Source organism: Carcharodon carcharias, chromosome 8 (genome assembly GCF_017639515.1).
Source record: "Carcharodon carcharias isolate sCarCar2 chromosome 8, sCarCar2.pri, whole genome shotgun sequence".
NCBI classification, from domain to species: Eukaryota; Metazoa; Chordata; class Chondrichthyes; order Lamniformes; family Lamnidae; genus Carcharodon; species Carcharodon carcharias.
The window spans coordinates 66,046,654-66,068,223 of NC_054474.1; the positions used below are offsets into that span (position 1 = coordinate 66,046,654).

At 43.2% G+C, this 21,570-nt stretch overlaps 1 protein-coding gene across 2 annotated transcripts in view; it reads right to left on the bottom strand.

Moving 5' to 3' along the window:
* Nucleotides 1–21,570, bottom strand: part of stk10 (serine/threonine kinase 10) — a 126,682-nt gene that overhangs the window by 77,462 nt on the left and 27,650 nt on the right. For both annotated transcript variants that reach the window (XM_041193638.1, XM_041193637.1), the window contains exon 2: nt 9,233–9,397. In XM_041193638.1, coding sequence (XP_041049572.1) covers nt 9,233–9,397 — 165 coding nt within the window. The remainder of the gene's footprint in view (nt 1–9,232; nt 9,398–21,570) is intronic.

The following is a 21,570-nucleotide window of genomic DNA, read 5'->3' on the forward strand; positions in this document are numbered from 1 at the left end:
TCTGTGACAAAATGTTTAAACATCAACTTGAAAAACCTCAAACATGCTTGAAAGAATGCACTTCTGCAACTGGGATAACTGGTGTCATCTGTTAAACACCCATCATAGCTCATAGTGAGGTGTGTTGATTTGCAATGTAATATTCATTTTAAATTAAAAAAAATCCAGTATAGAAGCTAGGCCTGCAAGCGTACTTTAAAACTGCAAATGTGGGAATGTAACTTGTACAGGATTTTACAGCACTTTAGAAAATAAGTCAAAAGAGGATGGACACTAAGGACACTGGGGGATTTCTATAGCGTCTGTCACAACCACCAAGGTGCTTTTACAGCCAACAAAGGTCTTTTTAAGTGTAGTCAGTTGTAATACAGGGAACACAACAGTCAATCTGTGCACAGAAAGCTCCGGCAAACAACTCCCACTTACCAAGTACCACAATCTATCGACTGCAGTCATTGTGTACCTCCTGTGAAAATTTCCTGGTGAAAAACTACGGAGTACCAAGTACCAACAGCAATGTGATAATGGCCAGATAATCATTTTTTACAATAGTGATTGAGAGATAAATATCAGACAGGACATGGGATAACTCCTCTTTATCTTCTTCGAAATAGTGGCGTACAATATTTTTAAGTTCACCTGAGGGGGCAGGCAGCACCTTAGTTAAATGTCTCATCTGATTGACAGCACCCACAAAGTGCAGGTCTCCTTCAGTACTGCACCTAAGCATCAGCCTTGATTTTTGTGTTCAAATTGTGGAGTGGGACTTAAACCACCAAGCTTTTAACTCAGAGGTGACAGTGCTACCCACTCAGCCACAGTCGATAGACAAACAGAACAAGGGTAAGCACTCTGTGAAAGAGCAACATGGAACAAGTAACAGATGGCCATTTCGGGGGTGGGGTGGGGGCGGTGGTAGGGGAAAAAGGATGGAAAAAGTGATGAAAAGGGGATAAAACAATGAACAAATGAATAAAAATTAAAATAAGTGGATAAAAGCTAAAGATGATTTTTTATAAAAAAAGGGGATTATAAAAGGGGTGAAGCTAGCGGAAACAGAGTTCATGGTCTGAAGTTGTTGAACTCAATGTTAAGTCCGGAAGGCTGTAAAATGCCTAATCGGAAGGTGAGATGCTGCTCCCCAAGTTTGCGTTGAGCATCGCTGAACATTGAACACCTTGACTACAGCTCCTCACATCCTGCATCCTGTAAGAACTCCATCCCATTCTCTCAGTCCCTTCACCTCCATTGCATCTGTTCCAATGATGCCACTTTCCAAAACGGCACTTCTGACATGTCTTCCTTCTTCCTCAACCGAGGTTTCCCACACACTTGGTTGACAGGGCCCTCAACTGTGTACGACCCATCTCCTGCGCCTCTGCCCTCAACTTCCCCTCCCTCCCTGAACAACGATAGGGTCCCTCTTGTCCTCACTTTTCACTCCACTAGCCTCTGTATTTGAAGGATCATCCTCCGCCATTTCCACCAACTCCAGCATGATGCCACCAACAAACACATCTTCCCCTCGCCCCCTATCAGCATTCCATAGGGGCCATTCCCCCGGGGCACCCTGGTCCACCCCTCCATCACTCTCAACACCTCATCCCCTTCACATGCACCTACCCCTTTATCTCCTCCCTCCTTGATGTTCAAGGGGCAAACACTCCTTTTATGTGAAGCAGCGCTAACTTGCACCTCCTTCAATTTAGTCTACTTCATTCGCTGTTCCCAACGCGGTCTCCTCTACATTGGGGAGACCAAATGCAGACTGGGTGACCGCTTCACAGAACACCTTCGATCTGTCTGCATGACCCAGACCTCCCTATCACTTGCAATTTCAATACACCATCCTGTTCCCACATGTTCATCCTTGGCCTGCTACATTGTTCCAGTGAAGCCGAACGCAAACTGGAGGAAAAACGCATCTTCCGACTAGGCACTTTACAGCCTTCCGGACTTAACATCGAGTTCAACAGCTTCAAACCATGAACTGTTTCCTCCATCCTCACCACTTTTTAATTTTTTAAAAAAAATTTTATCCACTTATTTTCATTTTTATTCATTGTTTTATCCCCTTTTCCATCCTTTTTCCCCCAACCACCGACAACTCCCCCACCCCACCCCAAAACAACCATCTGTTATTTGTTCCATGTTGCTCTTTCAAAGTGCTTACCCTTGTTCTGTTATTAAGACATTCTGCTTTCTTACCGTTATGCCACTATCAGCACCTCCTTTAGCCCTTACCACTACCATTTACACTCCCATTGCCTTTTTGTCCATGACCTTTGTCAATCTCTCCTTAGCCCCCACCTATCACTGGCCTTCTGTCCAGCTTCACCTGTTCCACTCCCTTTAAACAGTATAAATTTTATCACCTTTCCACTTTTCTTTAGCTTTAAAGAAAGGCCGTACAGACTCAAAACATTAACTTTGCTTCTCTCTCCACAGAGGCTGTCAGACCTGCTGAGTTTTTCCAGCATTTTCTGTTTTTATAACATCAATGCTACCTCTCAATTTTTCAATCCCAAAATACTTGTTCTGTTTTCCACCTGTTCACTCCAATCCATCTAATTATGTTTCTTTTTTCAAATTTAAGACTCCTGGGAATCAGGCAGAAAATTCTCCACTGGCTGGAATCACACTTAACATAAAAGAAGATGGCTGTGGTTGTTGAAGCCATTCATCTCAGGCCAAGGACATCACTGCAGGAGTTTCTCAGGGTAGTGTCCTAGACCCATCTTCAGTTACTTTATCAATTACCTATGTTGGAGGGAAGGTGAAAGTGGAGATGTTCACAGTCAACTGCAGCATTCAGTGCCATTTACAATTGCTAAGACACTAAAGCACTCCATGCCCACATGCAGCAATATCTGGACAACATTCAGGCATGGGCTGAAAAGTGGCAAGTAACATTCATGCCATTCAAATGCCAGGCAATGGCCATCTCCCCTTGTCATTCAACAGCTTTGCCATTGCTAAATTTCCAGCATCAATGTCCTGGGGTTACCATAACTCAGAAACTTAACTGAACCAGCCATTTAAATACTGTGTAAGCTCGTGCAAGTTCCTCAAGTCACATACCACCCTGGCTTGGAACAATATTAACGTTCACTCTTTGTCGCTGGGTCAAAATTCTTGAACTCTCCTCCTAACAGCACTGTGGATGTATCTACACCTCATGAATGCAGTAGTTCAAGATGGCAGCTCACCACCACCTTCTCAAAGGCAATTAGGAATGAGCAATAAGTACTGATTAACAGATTAGCTGTGGTTGGAGTAATTGGAAGAAGTGCAGTGGAATGTTTTGTGATAGAAAAGCATCACTGAAACTGAAAGGAAGAATATGCAAGGCAGTTGTGACATTGGCCTTGTTATATAGTGCAGAAACTTGGGTAACATCAAGAAGGGAGGAACACTGACCAGATCCTAATGAGATGCAGATGCTGAGATGGATGTGTAGAGTAATGAGAAAGGACAAAATCAGGAACCAAAATATCAGGGGGGTCAGTGAAGATTATGGGAGCATTGAAGGAGCTGACCAAGCAGAGATCGAAATAGTCACCTGTTGGAGAGAGAGGGGAAATGTGATGAGGTGAGTGATGAAGATGTGACTGCCAGGAAGAAGGTGAAGAGGATGGCCTAGGACCAGATGGAAAGACATGGTGGTGAAAAACCTAAACACAGTGAGACTGCAAGAGGAATGATTAATTGACAGGAGGAGTCAAAGAAGGGTAATCAGTCAGCTTGTGTGGCAACCCCAAGTAAAATGGGAGGGTCCAAAAGAAGAATAATAATAAAAACTGGCCTTGCCAGTAATGCTGACATGCCAAGAAGAAGAAAAAAAAGTAACATACATAAAAAAAGCATGTTTTTTTACTTAATATTATTACTATGATACAACACACCATGAACAATATTTGGAGAATTTCCTACCATAGGAAGACATGGCAAATGCTGTGTCTCATTTGTAAACAGACCATTAGGCTGAATTTTACATTGGGGGTGGGGCCCATGTCCATCCCAGCTTTGATTAAAGCTGCATAATGAGAATTATACTACGTTACCATCATACCAACCCAATTCAAACAAAAAATGGCAGGAAAGCCCACTAAATTTATGATCATGTTTTACCATTTCCATATTAGGTACATTTCTGAAATTTGGCAATCATTGTTCATACATTGAAACTAATAAGTAACAATAAAAGTATGTGACTGCAGGTACTTTTTTTAAAACTGGCTTTTTAACAGGACATTATAAATAGTTTTTTGGCCTTAGGTTTTGTTTAAAAAATGCAATTACATGGCAATAACTCCAAATCATGAAGTACCTATTATCAATTACTCAATTGTTAATTAGGAAATAAGATCTAAGCAATTTAGAAAACATCTCTTTAAAGTTTGCATGGATACACAAGGTGTTCAACAGATTAATTGTTTGATAACAAATACCAGGAAACACTCAAAGCACCAAAAATTAAGATTTACTGCACTTCAGTTTTCATCAAATTTTGTACAATGCAATAATAAAACTAACGGATGTTATCTGTTTGTGTGGTCCCTTCAGAACAGTCCAAAAATGTTCACAAGCAAGTATCTCCAGCATCCTAATGCGCGGTTTTAGCAGAAATAGAATGGAGTGAAAAGGAAGGAAGTTGGGTGTAACTGGGCAGTGCCATGTGTTCAACACTGGTTGTTCGCTTGAGTTCAAATCAAGCCCAGGTCAAGAGTGAAAGCCTCCTCTATGGAGCAGTCATTTCAGAAATGAGTTTGGGCACTGAGAATCTAGTTTGGTACATGACCTGAAAGTGCTTGATATCGAGATCAGATACCCCAAATGGATAACATTTCATAACGCTGTACCAATATCCCTTAGCGAGCAAAAATTCACAAAAATACACCGTTACATGCAGACATTTCAGCAGCAAGACATGAAAAAGGCATGGTACTTGCAATGTAAAACTGAAGAAAAATATTATTTCCACAAAATACTGAAGTGGACAACAGCATAAAATTAGGCAAATCTTTGAAAAGACTGATATCCAGTTTTCATTGGTCTGACAGTCCGCATTATTCTCATCATTTGATTTAAGTATACCTCAAAGAATCTTGCATTGGAAGAGCTTAACCATACAGAAGCGCAGCATTCTCCGAGTAGCAGCAAACTAATAATAACCTGCAAATGTTTGGGTATTAGCTGCCCAATTGAGCCAGCAAACTTGCTTAGGAAGCCATTTATGCTCTTGGTCTTTTAAACTGCTTGTTGAGCTGGTCCTTGTAGGTCAGTGTGTGATCTAGAGTTAATAACTTTGGGTTATAGGACAATCAATCTCTATCCATTATGATGTCGAGACATCAGTGACAAGGGCTAAAGATGATAGCTTTGGTCTTTCCAATATTTCACTGGAGGAAATGGCGACCCATCTTAGATTGCATGTTTGACAAGGTGTTCAACAGCAGAGGCAAGGGAGAAATCAAGACAGAGAGGGGAGGACCCCATAGCTTAAGACGATTTCACTCTGGGGCAACAGTCAAGAGAAGGGAGTTTAGGATAGGAATGGTGCTGGGAAGCAAATCATTAATGGAGATACTCTGACTACAATAGCCCAGAGAGGTCTGTCCCACAGAGCTGGGCAATGGAGAAGAGGCATTGGAGGAAGATGGTGTACTGACCATGTCAAAGGCAAAGAGGTGGAGCTGAATATGGAGGTATAGTGCACTGTGGTCACAATAACAGAGGATGCCACTATGCTTTTGTTTAGGCCACTAATGCTAAAAGGTTAGTTAAGGAAAAAGTGGGGCCTATCAGAGATGAAGATGGAAACTTGTGTGTAGATGCAGAGGCTGTGGGAAGGGTTTTGAATGAATATTTTATCTCCATGTTTGCAAAGGAAAGGGAGGATGTAGATATAGTAGTCCAGGAGGAACACAGAGATATTGGACGGGATAGTCATAAAGAGAGAGAAGGGTTGAAATCCTTGAAAGTTGATAAGTCACCAGATTGTTTCCGAAGGAAGTCAGGGAGGAGAAAGCAGATGCTCTGAGGATGATTTTCCAATCTTCACTAGATACAGGGGAGGTGCTGGAGGACTGGAGAAATGCAAACGTAGTTCCATTGTTTAAAAAGGGATCAAAGGAAATGCCAAACAATTATAGGCCAGTTAGTCTTACATCGGTGGTGAGCAAATTAGCAGAATCAATCCTGAGAGATAGGATTAACTGTCATATGGAAAGGCATGGATTTTAACAAGGCATTTGACAAGGTCCCACATGGCAGATTGGTCAGGAAAGTAAAAGCCCATGGGATTCAGGGTAATATGGCAAACAAGATGAAAGGTTGGCTTTGTAACAGGAGACAAAGGGTAATGGCCGATGGATGCCCTTGCGAATGGGAAGTTGTCTCAAGTGGTGTTCCACAGGGCTCGGTGTCAGGACCCTTGTTGTTTATGTTATAACGATTTGGACGTGAACATGGAGGGCATGATTGGGAAATTTGCAGATGACACAAAGATTGGCCGAGTAGTGGATAGTGTAGAGAATAGCCATAATCTCCAAAATGATATAGATGAGTTGGTGGAGTGGGCAGTAAAGTGACAGATGGATTTTAACATAGAGAAGTGTGGGGTCATACATTTAGGGAGGTCAAACAGTTACAGAGATTACACAATAAATGGGAATATACTAAGGTGGTTGATGAGGTGAGAGATCTTGGCATATAAGTGCACAGGTCCCTGATGGCAGCAGTTCAAGTAGACAAGGTTGTAAAGAAGGCATATGGAATGCTCTCCTTCACTGGCAGAGGTACAGAATATAAAAGTAAGGATATAATGTTGGAATTGTATAAAACACTGGTGAGACCACAACTGGAGTAGTGTGTGCAGTTCTGGTATCCACATTACAGGAAGGACGTAATAGCTCTGGAGAGAGTGCAGAGGAGGTTTACAAGAATGTTACCAGGGTTAGAAAAGTGTAGCTATGAGGAGAGATTGGATAGGTTGGGGTTATTTTCCTTAGAACAAAGGAGGCTGAGAGGTGACTTGATTGAGGTGTACAAAATTATGAGGGGAATAGATAGAGTGGACAGAATAAAATTGTTTCCCTGGTGGAGAATTCTAGAACCAGGGGACATAGATTCAAGATAAGTGGCAGAGGGTGTAGGGGGGACATGAGGAAGAACTTTTTTTTTTACGCAGAGGGTAATGAGTGTCTGGAATTCGCTGCCCAAGTTGGTGGTAGAGGCAGAAACTCTAGACTCTTTTAAAAAGTACCTGGATCTGCACCTTAAGTGCTGTAAGGTGCAAGGCTATGGGCTGGGTGCTGGAAGGTGGGATTAGAAAGGGGGCCTGGGTGTCCTCAGGCTGGCATGGGCAAAATGGGCTGAATGGCCTCCTTCTGTGCTGTAACTTTTCCATGGTTCTAAACATAATTGGAAATATTCAAACAGGCCTCCAACAAAGATGGGCATGGACTTGGGAAGCAGCAACATTTTCAAGTATTTCAGGAAAAGGGAATTGAAAGTAGGATGGTAGTTTGCAATGACATAGGCAAAGATGTTTTTTGTGGGGGGGGGGGGCAGCAGGGAATGGGGGTCTTGAGAGAAAAGAGGCAACGACCACAATGTTGAAAGGAAGACAGCACCATTTACAATGTCAGCTAACATAGAGACTTTGTTTAGAAGAACGGGATCAAAGATTGTGCCTCAAATTTATGATGAACTCAGAGGACACAAGGACAGATAAAGAAACTAAACAAAGTAGCTGGTTCACCCTTAAGCCAGGGGGATCGTGGGAGGAGGTTTGGCAGAGTCAGCTGAACAGATGCACTCAACCTCAATGACAATGAAGTTCATGAGCTAGATTTGAGAATGAAGGAAGCAAGGGAGATTAGTTAAAGATGAAGGTTGGTAGAGGAGATGGAGATGAAGTTTGCTTTCCAGTGTGGAGTAATGGCAGGTGTCAGCTGAGAAGAGTGAGGTTCAATATCACAATGTGTTGCAGCTAGATTTGTGGTGAACAGCTTAGAACACTCAAATCTACACCCTTTGAAATTCAAAGAGTTAGGTCAGGGCCACAACAGAAGGAATATCAGGATGGGACAGAACAAAGGTTTTACTACAGGCAATGGCTTCAAAAGATGGGGTGGGGGAGAATGGGGTGATTGAGCCAATCAACAGAAATATTGTGGCAAGTGGCGTGTCAAAGGCTAGGCAATTAAGAGCTTGAAAATTTAGTTGTAGGCAACTGGGGGAGATTCTTTGCACCCGCCGCCCCCCACAAAAGGGGCAAACACAAGGAAATTTGGCTGGAATGGGATGGGAGATGTGAGTGGTGAGACATAGAAGGACTTGACCAGAAATGGCCTTGTCTGTGATCTAGGCTACGGAAGAGAAGGCACACAAGGCAGCAAGGTTCAAGGAGTGAGCATGAATAAGGGTAGGAAAGCTTATATGGAGGGTCAGGCTTAGTGAGAATAGGAGAGCAGTGAAAGCCAAGTTGTTGAGATACAGATTGAAAGCCCAAAGGCAAGCAAATCACTCCATGAAGCGACTGAGGGACAGGGAAAGTTGGAACAAGGTAAGGAGCTTAAAGGAACAGGAAGTGCCTAAAGAGTAGGATGAATACATTTCTAAATGCTTGCCAAGGCGGCCTCTTACCACAAAGATAAATCTTTTGAAAACGGAGTTGACATTGTCAACCATTATGCCAAGCTTTGAACAAGTAAGAATTAAATTAGTAGAGAAAACTGAACATAACCATTACCTAGTTACCACCCGTGTTCAAGCATTACAGTGCCAGGCACTAGTAAAACATTATTTGTGTTTCCAAATCTACTTCAAGAGAGGTATTATTAAGAGGCTCTGCAATAAATTCTGCACTTCTTGTATATTTCTGCATGGGGGACAATTTAATTTGATTTAAAGATCTGATTGCTTGATCTGTTTTAATAATGTACTACTCCAGCCAGCATTTGAACAATCGACATGCTGGAGTAGAGAGTTCAATGGATAAAAATTAACAATCATTTACTCAAAACATGGCAAATGCTGTGGAAAACAATTCAGGAAGGAAAAAGGTGCAGCAATGCATTCAAGACAACTCCCATGCTTTTCTCTGCAGCTTTTATCAGAACATTGTCCGTGACTGACAGCAGGTTCCCCATCCACTCGGCAATGATTTATAAGCAGGGAGTCTTACTCTTCAGCAATATAAAAGGAAATAAGTTATGTTCCTTACCCATAACTTATTTTCATAAAAGAAAGCATCCAGCTGTTTAACAATGTAAATATGGTCACAAGAGGCCAGAATCTCGATTTCCACCATATAGTCTTCAAGTTCTTCTTCACTCTTCACCTCGATGACCTTTGCAGCAGCTAAGACTCCATTCTCTTTGTTTATGGCCTGTAATAGATAAAAATAAAGTATTTTAAAACCTGGCTGAGTGTTGTATTGAAACATGGCAAACATAAAAATCTCTTAGCCCCAGTTCACCATTCCTAGGTTCAATTGGTAAAGGAGTGAACACCTATAACAGTGTGACACTGTGTGCCATTAATTTTACTATGTAGTTTCCAACAGAGCCTTAAAATCAGAGTAAGTATGTAAGCAAACTGGGCCAGAATTTATTGTCAATGGCAAACAAGCAGCACCTGCTTTGAACACATACTTTTCACGAGGTTTTGCACTGAAAGTTTCTGCACGTTACATCCAGACAGCCCTTCACGATCTGGGGCCTAGGTGAATAGGGTAGACAACTGTGTGTCCTTAACCAGATTGAAGAATCATTAATGAACAAAGGCAGCACCTGAAACAGGAAATGCCAGTTAGTAAAGTGAATATTCAATGTCAAATGAGACATTGAAAATCTGAGGGGAAAGGCAAAGGAAAAAAGGTTGGATTGAGAGGGAAAGAGAAGGAAAAATTTTTAAAAATTAATTCAAAGCTTAAGAAACAAGACTCCACACCTGCAAAAGTTAATTTTCAATGACAGAGTGGTTGTTTGACAGTATTTAAGATGAAACATACCATTACAAAGGCTTCTGAGGCTGCAAAGGACAGTCACAAATTTAATTCCTATCTACAGACTGCATATAGGAACTAAAGATCTAAAGATGCCACAGAAAGTTAGGAGCTTCATGTCATTCAATGCAGTTGAAAGGGGAGCCAGGCAGCAAGATGCCATTTTTACACAGCTGTTGGGGAAACAACAAATCACAGCCAGCAATTTTGCATTTTCACATTTTAACGGCTTATCTGTCCTTGCTGAAATTGCTAACAGATTTGCAAAACCTTCATGAAACACTGGTTAGGCCTCAGCTGCATTATTGTGCCAATTTTGGGTGCATGCTTCATTTTATGAAGGCCTTAGAGAGGGTGCAGGAGAGAGTTATTAGAATGGAACCAGGGACGAAAGACTTCCATAATGTGGAGAGACTGGGGAAGCTGGGAGCGCACTCCTTAAAGCAGACAGTTAAGGGGAGATTTGATAGGTGTGTTTAAAAATCTTGGAGGATTTTGATGAATGGCAGGTCAGTAACCAGAGGACAGACAGTGGGACAGATTTTCAGAGTTGGGTCAATTCTGGAGACCTATAAATAGACAGGCTGAAGACGATTTTGGGATCCCCGGCATCTGCAAATTTCACCAGCATGGGATAAGGATGCAGGTAGCGAGCCCTCACCCTGCATTTCCAACTTGGCGAGATCCACCGCAGGCGTAGGCATCTCAGACCTCCATCCCCCAGCCCCACAATTTTCATGGAGTCAGGCCAACTTCTCAAGGACATGTGGTCCGTTGCAACTCACAGAAGTTATGAACCGTAGTCTAGATCAGGGCTCTGTGAAAGGTGTGTTTAAAAAGTCTTGCCCTTACTCCTTCCATGCACCACCCCCAGATCCCTTCCATTTTCACTCACCCAGTATAGACCAAAGAACTAATGAGCCATACAATAACAATGGTAAGTCGTGAAATGTACTTAAAAGAAAACAGCCAGATAAAAATCTACTTTTTTTTTAAAAAAAACTGTTCTTACAACCCCATCAAAGTGTCAGAAAAACAGCCATTACAGAATGAATAATAGAAGCTTTACCTCACCTCTTAATCTGGTCCAAATAAACATACACGCATTAAAAAATATGAAGAAAAGAATAAATTAACCTCAAAAACGATGTCAATCAAAGTAAACACTCCACTTCAGCCTGTGAAAACAAGTCTGCTGCTGAACTAATCCATTATTAGTCCTGGAATTCAGCCAAGCATTCATAATGAGGTAATTTGGAGAAACAGATGTCTGGCCATCTGGGCCAGCCATATAAGTACTGTGGCTAAAAGAGCTGGTAAGGGGCTGGGAATTGTGTGGCAAGTAGCTCACCTCCAGACTGCCCACCATCTACAAGGCACATGTCATGAGTGTGATGGAATATTCTCCACTTGCCAGATGAGTGCATCTCCAATAACACTCTAAGCTCAACACCATCCAGGGCATAAAAGCCCACTTGACTGGCACACCATCCACTGCCTTAAAAATTCACTCCCTCCCATCACCGGTACTCAGTGGCAGCAGTGTGTATCACCTACAAGATGCGCTGCAGAAACTCACCAAGGCTCCTTCAACATTACCTTCCAAACTCACAACCTCTACCACCACCACCCAGAAGGACATGGGCAGTAGATGCATGGGAACATCATCACCTGCAACCAGCCCTCCAAATCACATAGCATCCTCACTTGGAACTGTATCAGTAGCTGGGTCAAAATCCTGGACTCCATCCCTAAAAGCACCATGGATGTACCTACACACATGGATTTCAGCAATTCAAGGCAGCAGCTCACCAGCACCTTCCCAGGGAAAATTAGGGATAGACAACAAATGCTGGCTTAGCCTGAGATGTCCACATTCTTTGAAAGAATTTTCTAAAAATGGTTTTATAGTGCATACTAAGTAAGTGGGCATGGAGGATGCAGGGAGGCCATGGAAGGGGCACCTTGCCCTTCTAGGTGGTAGAGGTCATGGGTGGTGCAGGGAGTGAATGCTTAAGGTGTTAGATGGGGTGCCAATCAAGTGGATTGCCTTTCCTGGATGGTGTTGAGCATAGGGACATAGAGGATGCATGGGGGGTGGGTGAGGGCGGAGTGTTAGCGGGCCTAATAGCTTATAATACAACTGGGACAAAATCCCAGAGAAATAAGGCAGGCCTTCTATCCAGCCCATCTGGGCACTCGCCTATCTCCATAGCCACAACCAAACTGCTTCTGGGGTCGGCGGATCCAACTCGATCACACCACTGGCTCTCCTGAGCAAAAAAAGGTGCGTGCAGGGGGCCTTTTATACCGAGAAGGTCTACCAAGTTGGGAAATTTCTTGATGGCAAAGATCCAGGCTTTAGTGTTCGGCAAGAGAACCGAAAACAACATGCTGAAATGTGTTTTTAAAACACTGAGTTATGATCAGGAATGCACTGCCTGAAAGGGTAGTGGAAGCAGATAACTTTCAAAATGGAATTGGATATAATATTTGAAACAGGGAAATTTGCCATTGTATGGAGGAAAGAGCGGGGAGTGCAACTAATTGGATAACTCTTTCTAAGAGCTGGCATTGCCAAATGGCTTCCTTCTGTGCAGTATTATTTTAAGACTTCCTCCTAAAAAATGCTGAGTGCCATTAGCCTCAAATATTTTGACAGTAAAGTCTGTCCCATGGTCTTTGCAAAACACTGCCACAGTCAGCAGCAACCTCTGCTCCATATCTAAAGGAAGTCTCCAGATGGACAGGCTACAATTTGTTTTGTCTAACCAGAGGCATAGAACACAGCTCAACCATAAAAGCTGGCGACGTCAGTTTACTATTATTGCACAGACCTTTCCCAGCTTAAGAACACCCATCTGCCATAAAACTAAAGCCAGAAATTGAGACTTAAAAACTGGGTAAATAGTTTACGAAGGCACTAATGTCTTTTTATTGCTCCAATATTTAGCCACCACCTCTGATGATTCTGCATCTCAGTGCCTGATTTTCCTTCCCCCTTCTACCTACTTACACCCATCCACTCTGAAGTATTGGGCATGTTGTATATTAAACAAATGCAAGGATAAACTGCGCACAATCTAAGGTAATATTTCAAAGCAGAAGGGAAACTAGACCCCTCCTGCCCTAACCAACATTCCTCTCTCAACTACCACAACCAAAAGCTTAGCTGGTTAATCATTGTTTGTGGCTCCTAGCTGTGTTAAATTGACAAGCACGTTTGCATACATAACAAGGACAGCAATTCACTGGCTGCAAGGAGCTTTGGGATGTCTTGAAGACATAAAAATTATAAAAATGTACATTTGTTACCAAGACCTAGCCTTGAAGTGAAGGTGTAATTATGAGGAGGGCATTGAATTACAAGTCACTGTTCCTGCAATTCGATGAGTGAGCAGAATAATTAAGACCATGTGAAACTGAAGTGCTATCTCACAGCTCTTCTCACTCACTGCTGCAAAATTGAAGCCTTTACCCTGTATGGCCAAATAGAAAACTTGCTTATTTGCACGTTCTTTCTGCCTGACTGGTTTAATCAGCATTTGTAGAGATGTTCAAGCTCCAGTCACATCCTCCCATTGAAGGAGAACATGGCATGTGTGCAAAGAGTGGGAAGAGGAAGGTGAGGAATTAAAAAGGCAGGTAATACCTTGAAGCTCTGGTATCACTTGGGTGGTACCGCTGACATTTTGGAAGGTAAACACCATCATTCCACATGCAACTTTCAGGAACAAAGTGAAGTTCACACCAAAATATTTAGAATGATGCTAGCACACATTTCACATGAAAGGTTTAAGTGCATTTAATCAACAACTTTCATTTACATAGTCCCTCCAATGTAGGAAAAACAACCCAAAGCGTTTCACAGAAGTCAAAAGGGTGATATTAAGTGACATGACCAAAAAACTTTGTCAAAGAGGGTTGTAGAGGGAGGAGCTGAAGACGATTTTCCAGGTGATTGAAGGCATGGCCTCATCAATGGTAGGGCAATTTTTGGGGCCAAAATCATAAGGGGGGTTACCTGGAGGTGGGTGGGAGCAGGGTTATAAGGCTAGGGAAGATTGAAGGGTTAAGATGGGGTGATGGCTTTGAACATAAGGCATTGGGGGATAATGTAGGCTAGCAAGGAAGGGGTGAAAACTAAGCTGTATCCCTTCTCACACCAAGTCCAAAGCCAGAATGAAAATGGAGCCCTCCTTATCTGCTGCAAATAAATACTATTTTTGAATGATGAAACACAGACTACAGAATGTGTGTGTGCATATATATCGAAGTACAGTCGAAAGAAACAAATTATCGTCTTTAAAAAAAAACACACATGGGCCAGGGTTAAAAAAACAAGTGAAATGGTGCACAGACACCTGTACATATTACAACATCTGTATATATTACAGATGTGTAAGAATACAGGTTTTGAAAAGAAACTGAACCCAGACATTAAATAGCAATACGTGGAGTTACACCAAAAGTCATACTATTTCATGCCAAGTTCAATTACCAACTAAACCCGAGCTACAATATTTCAATAATTATGCCAGCCCCTTAATTTTTCCTTTCATTTTTAATATGTACCAACTGGAAACTGTGGAATGCTACACCTGCAAAGATTTGTCATGGATTCTAAGGTGACAGAAGCTATTAGATTACGGCCTGTTTACCTGATAGAACCATAGAAAAGCTATGGCACAGAAAGAAGTCATTCAGCCCATCATGTCTGCACTGGTCATAAAAGAGGGAAAAAAAACTAGCCACTCATTTTTAGTCCCACTTTCCAGCACCTGGTCCACAGCCTTGTAGGTTACAGCACTTCAGGTGCAAACCTAGGTACCTTTTGAATGAGTTCTGCATTTCAGCCCCAACCACCAATTTAGGCAGTGAATTCCAGATGCCCACACACCTTCGGGGTGAAAAGGTTCTTCCTCATGTACCCTCTAATCCTTAAACTAATCACCTTAAATCTATGCCCCCTGGGTAACTGAACCCCTCAGCTAGGGGAATCAGTCTTTCCTGTATACCCTATCTAGGCCCATCGATTCTGTACACCTTAATTAGGTCTCCCCCCCACCCCCCCAGCCTCCCCTATACAAGGAAAACAATTCTAGCATACCCAATCTTTCTTCATGGTATAATTTTCAGGCCCTGGCAACATTCTTGTAAATCCCCTCTGTACTCTCTCCAAAGCAATTACGTCCTTCCTATAATGTGGTGACCAGAACTGTACACAAAATTCCAGCTGTGGTCGAACCAGCATTTTATACAGTTCCATCATTACATCCCTGCTTTGGTACTTAATACCTCATCCAATAAAGGAAAGCATTCCATATGCTTTTTTTAAAAAACACCTTATCCACCTGTCCTGCCACCTTCAGGGATTGTGGCCATGCACTCCAAGGTTTCTCACTTCTTCAGCACCTCTCAATATCCTCCCATTTACTGGGTATTCCCTTGCTTAGTTCTAAATGCATTACCTCACACTTCTCTGGATTGGATTCCATTTGCCACTTGTCCACCCACTCAACCAAATCATTAATAATCATTCTGGAGACAAAGCTATCCTCTTCACTATCAACTACACAGCCAATTTTTGTGTCATTTACATATTTCACAATCATGCCTCCCACATTTAAGTCCAACTCATTAACATATATGACAAACAGCAAGAGCCCCAACACTGAGCCCTATGGAACACTTTCCACTCGCAAAAATATCCACCAACCATTACCCTTTGGGCAGAATTTTACGTTACTCGGGCGGGACCCAATCAGGCATAAAATAGTGCACAATGAGCACCCGACGTCATTGCGCACTAGGTGATATTTTGGTCAGCGGGTGCGAGCGCGAGTCGGCAGAGTGCCCATCAACAATTAAGAAGCCTATTGAGACCATTAATGCATTGATTAAGTTCAAGTTTTAGCTGCCAAACCAACATTAAGGTTGGCGGGTGGGCAAATTGACCAGGCAGCCTTTGGATTTTTGAGAAAACCTCATCCACGGGCAGGATGAAGTTTCCGATATTAATTTTTTAAAATAAAAATGCTTTGAAAGAATTTTTATAATCTATATGTTCATGTGAGGGAGTCTGATGTGTGGGCATTTTTTCCTGCTTTTCCAAATCTTTATTTCATGGTTTAAAATTCTTCAGCTCCCTGAGGCAGCTCTCTGCCTTCAGGCTGCTTTCATTCCGTGCCTCCCTGCGCCCACGCAGATTTCAGCACTCACTCTACTCCCGCTCCCACCCCGGCAGCACTGAGACTTTCAGCGCTCATTTCACACTCTGGTTTGCCATGAAATTGCGGTCGAGGGCCAATCGCAGGCAGCAGCCCATTTCCTGGCCCGCCAACCGCACCCGCCAAACAACCCAAAAATCCTGCCCTTTGTTTCCTGTCACTGAGCCAATTTTGGATCCAACTCGCCACATTACTCTGTATCCCATGGGCTTTTACTTTTCTGACCAGCCTGCCATGTGGGACTTTGTCATATGCCTCACTAAAATCCATGTAGACAGCATCCACTGTACTGCCCTAATCAGTTCTCTTTGTTATTTCCTCAAAAAATTCTATTAAGTTAGTAAGACATGATATTCCCCTAACAAAACCATGCTGATTATCCCTGATCAATCCATTCCTTTCTCAGTGAGGGATTATCCTGTCTCAGAATTGATTTCAATAATTGCCCACAACCGAAGTCAGAATGACCAGCCTATTATTTTATGGCCTATCCCTCGCACCCTTTTTAAATATTGGTGCAAGGTTCACAGATTTCCAATCCTCAGATACCTTACCTGTATCTAGTGAGTATTGGAAAATGATCCTCAGAGCATCTGCTATTTCCGTCCTGGCTTCCTTTAACAACCTGGGATATAATCCATCCAGCCCTGGTGATTTACCCACCAACAAGGATGTTAGTCCCTTCAGTACTTTCTCTCTCACTATGTTTACTGTATCTAATATTTTATACCCCTCCTCTTTAACTAGAATGTCTGCATCATCCCTCTCCTTAGTGAAGATAGAGACACAGTACTCATTGAGAACCCTGCCCACATCTTCCGTGTCAATGCACACATTACCATGCACTTCTCTGATAGGTCCTACCCTATCCTTAGTTATCCTCTTGCTCCAAATGAATTGCTAAAACATCCTTGGGTTAAAGTGGATTAATTGGATTAATACATGCCCATTTACTATCATTTAAATTTTTGGGCGGATACCTTCTCCAGTACCAGCAAGGTATGATTTACAGTGTTGATCTGCAAATAGCATAAACAACAGACACACAGAACAATAAGAGAGGAGTCAACAGAACTCTTAGTTCAAACATTGCTCAAGGTGTGGGCAAAGCAAAATATGGTCAAAATAAATGTCTTTTCAGCTACCAGACCACTATTGGTCAGTGGCAGTGAGCAGCTCTAAAATTAATCCTTCATTACTCTGTAGAGGATGTGGCTGGTTTACTGAAAGCACTGTCAATGTACAATTAAAAACAAATCTTGCAAAGCAGCAGCTTCGCATTGACACACATTCAAAGAAGAAGGATGTTTAGCGTGCACAAAATGAGCCTACATTGAGCACTGTACTTGTTCCGGATTTATTTCGGATTTATTTCTGAGTTAAAGCTCCACCTGGATACTGCATTTAGACAAACATATGGGTATAATTAATAGAACTTCTTGCAATTTATTGGCAATTTGTATTCATGCAACCACTTTAGTAAAAACAAACAGTATATGTAACCATCATATATTGAGCAGGGTTTCTCAGCCAGGTGCCTGTGAGAAACTTTCAGGGGGTCCAACAGTTGGGTTTGTCCGCTCAGTAGTTGTCCTTGAGTGAAATAATTGAACCAATGCAAAGACTCTGCATGTGCAAATCAATTCAGTATTTTTACTGTTAGACACCATTTGCAATTGGTTAGGCAAGTTCCCTTGCAAGTCACTGACTTTTACAGCAGTATTTAAAGGATGTGAATACATTGGAGGCAATTCAGAGGAGGCTTACTATATTAATACCAGGAAGAGCAAGTCATCTCATGAGGAAAGGTTAGGCAGACGGAGTTTATTTCCGCTTGAGTTCAGAAGAGTGAGGGGTGGCTTGATTAAGTATATAAGATCTGAACAGTATTGACAAGGTGGACATGGAAAGGATGTTTCCTCTTGTGTAGATTCCAGAACTAGGGGGGGGGCACTGTTTCAAACTTGGGTTTATTTTATTCATTTACGGGATGTAGGCATCACTGCCCAGGCCACCATTTATTGCCCATCCCTAATTGCCCTTGAGATGGTGGTGGTAAGCTGCCTTCTTGAACTGCTGCAGTCCATGCGGTGTAGGCACATCCCGTGCTGTTAGGAAGGGAGTGCTAGGATTTTGACCCAGTGACAGTGAAGGAACGGCAATATACTTCCAAGGATGGTGAGTGACTTGCAGGGGAACTTCCAGGTGATGGTGTTCCCAACTATCTGCTGCCCTTGACCTACTAAATGGTAATGATCATGGGGTTGGAAGGTGCTGTCAAAGGAGCCTTGGTGAATTCCTGCAGTGCATCTTGTAGATGGTGCACACTGCTGCTACTGTGTGTCAGTGGTGGAGGAAGTGAATGTTTGTGGGTGTGGTGCCAATCAAGCAGGCTGCTTTGTCCTCAATGGTGTCAAGCTCCTTAAGTGCTGTGGGAGCCGCACTCATCCAGACAATTGGGGAGTATTTCATCACACACTCCTGACTTGTTCCTTGTAGATGGTGGACAGGTGTTGGGGAGTCAGGCTTACTCGTCGCACGATTCCTAGCCTCTGTCCTGCTCTTGTAGCCACAGCATTTGTACGGCTGGTCCAGTTCAGTTTCTGGTCAAGAGATGTTGACAGTGGGGGATTCAGTGATGGTAATGCCATTGAATATCAAGGGGCAATGGTTGGATTCTCTCTTGTTGAAGATGGTCATTGCCAGGCACTTGTGAGGCACGAATATTACTTGCCACTTGTCAGCCCAAGCCTTGATATTGTCCAGGTCTTGCTGCATTTGGACATGGACTACTTTAGTGCCCGAGGAGTCACGAATGATGCTGGACATTGTGCAATCATCAGCGAACATCCCCACTTCTGACCTTACGATGGAAGGAAGATCACTGATGAAGCAGCTGAAGGTGGTCGGGATGAGGACACTACCCTGAAGAACTCCTGCAGTGATATCCAGGAGCTGAGATGCCTGACCTCGAACAACCACAACCATCTTTCTTTGTGCTAGGTATGACTCCAATCAGCGGAGAGTTTTGCCCCCAGTTCCCATTGACTCCAGTTTTGTAAGGGTTCCCTGATGCCACACTCGGTCAAATGCTACCTAGGTGTCAAGGGCAGTCACTCTCACCTCACCTCGGGAGTTCAGCTCTTTTGTCCATGTTTGAATCAAGACTGTAATGAGATCAGGAGTTGAGTGGCCCTGACAGCACCCAAACTGAGCGTGAGGAAGTTATTGCTAAGCAAGTGCCGCTTAATAGAACTGTTGATGACCTCTTCCATTACTTTACTGATGATCGAGAGTAGACTGATGGGGCGGTAATTGGCCAGGTTGGATTTGTCCTGCTTTTTGTGTACAGGACATACCTGGGCAATTTTCCAAATAAAGGGGTAGATGCCAGTGTTGTAGCTGTACTGGAACAGCTTGGCTGGGGGGCGCAGCAAGTTCTGGAGCACAAGTCTTCAGTACTATTGCCGGAATATTGTCAGGGCCCATAGCCTTTGCACTATCCAGTGCTTTCCTCTGTTTCTTGATATCATGTGGAGTGAATCAAATTGGCTCAAGACTGGCATCTGTGATGCTGGGATCTCTGGAGGAGATGGATCATCCACTCAGCACCTCCGGCTGAAGATTGCAACAAATGCTTCAGCCTTATCTTTTACATTGGTGTGCAGGGCTCCCCCATCATTGAGGATGGGGATATTTGTGGACACTCCTCCTGCAGTGAATTTTTTAAATTGTCCACCACCATTCATGATTGGATGTGGCAGGACTGCAGAGCTTAGATCTGATCAGTTGGTTGTGGGATCGCTTAGCCCCGTCTTCACTTGCTGTTTATGCTTTTTGGCACGCAAGTAGTCTTGTGTTATAACTTCACCAGGCTGACACATCATTTTTAGGAATGCCTGGTGTTGCTCCTGGCGTGCCTTCCTGCACTCTTCATTGAACCAGGGTTGATCCCCTGGCCTGATGGTAATGGTAGAGTCAGGGACATTCTGGGCCATGAGGTTACAGATTGTGGTTGAGTGCAATTCTGCTGCTGCTGGCCCAAAGCGCCTCATGGATGCCAAGTCTTGAGTTGCTAGATCTGTTCAAAATCTATCCCTTTAGCATGGTGATAGTGCCACACAACACAACAGAAGGTATCCTCAATGTGAAGGCAGGACTTTGTCTCCGCAACTGTGCGGTGGTCACTCCTACTAATACTGTCATGGACAGATGCATCTGCTGCAGGCAGGTTGGTGAGGATGAGGTCAAGTATGTTTTTCCCTCTTGTTGATTCCCTCACCACCTGCTGCAGACCCAGCGTAGCAGCTATGTAATTTAGGACTCTGCCAGCTGAGTCAGTAGTGTTGTTACCGAGACACTCTTGGTGATAAGACATTGAAATCCCCCAACCAGAGTACACTTTGCGCTCTTGCCACCCTCAGTGCTTCCTCCAAATGATGTTCAACATGGACGAGTACTGATTTATCAGCTGAAAGCCGGTTTCAGGGTACGTGGTAATCACCAGGAGGTTTCCTTGCCCATGTTTGACCTGATGCCATGATACTTCATGGGCTCCAGAGTCAATGTTGTGACCTACCAGGAAAACTCCCTCCTGATTGTAAAACACTGTGCCGCCACCTCTGGGACAGGACATACCAAGAGATGGTTTTGGTGGGATCTGGGACATGATCTGTAAGGTATGATTCCATGAGTATCACTATGTCAGGCTGTTGCTTGACTAGTCTGTGAGACAGCTCTACCAATTTTGGCACAAGTCCCCAGATGCTACTGTAGCGGACTGTGCAGGGTCAACAGGGTTTGGTTTGCCGTTGTCATTTCCGGTGTCCCTTTAGGACAGATATGAGAATTTTCTTCGTTGTATGCTGTGAGACTTTGGAACACTCTTCCTCAAAAGGCAGTGGAAGCAGGGTCATTGAATATTTTTAAGGCGGAGGTAGATTGATTCCCTTGCCTAACAAGAATCTAAGGTTATTGGGCTAGGTGCACATGTGGAATTTGAAACACCAACAGATCAGCCATGATCTTAATGAGTGGTGAAGCAAGCTCAAGGGGCTGAATGACCTACGCCTGCTCCTATTTCGTATGCCCATATTCATCTCATTTGCTGATCCAGCCCTATTTGCTTCAATGTTCACAAATCACTCACCGCTTTTAACTATTAAATAAAATAGTGGATTATAATTCCCCTTCTGAGGGGTGAAACCTGCGTCTGTGGAGGGTGGGTGGGGGTGGAATCCACAAGTTAGACCAGCATTGAGTGCCAAGGCAGCACAGGCCTTCTATTCAACCCTTTACTTCCGGCAAAACCACCCTGTGTCAGTT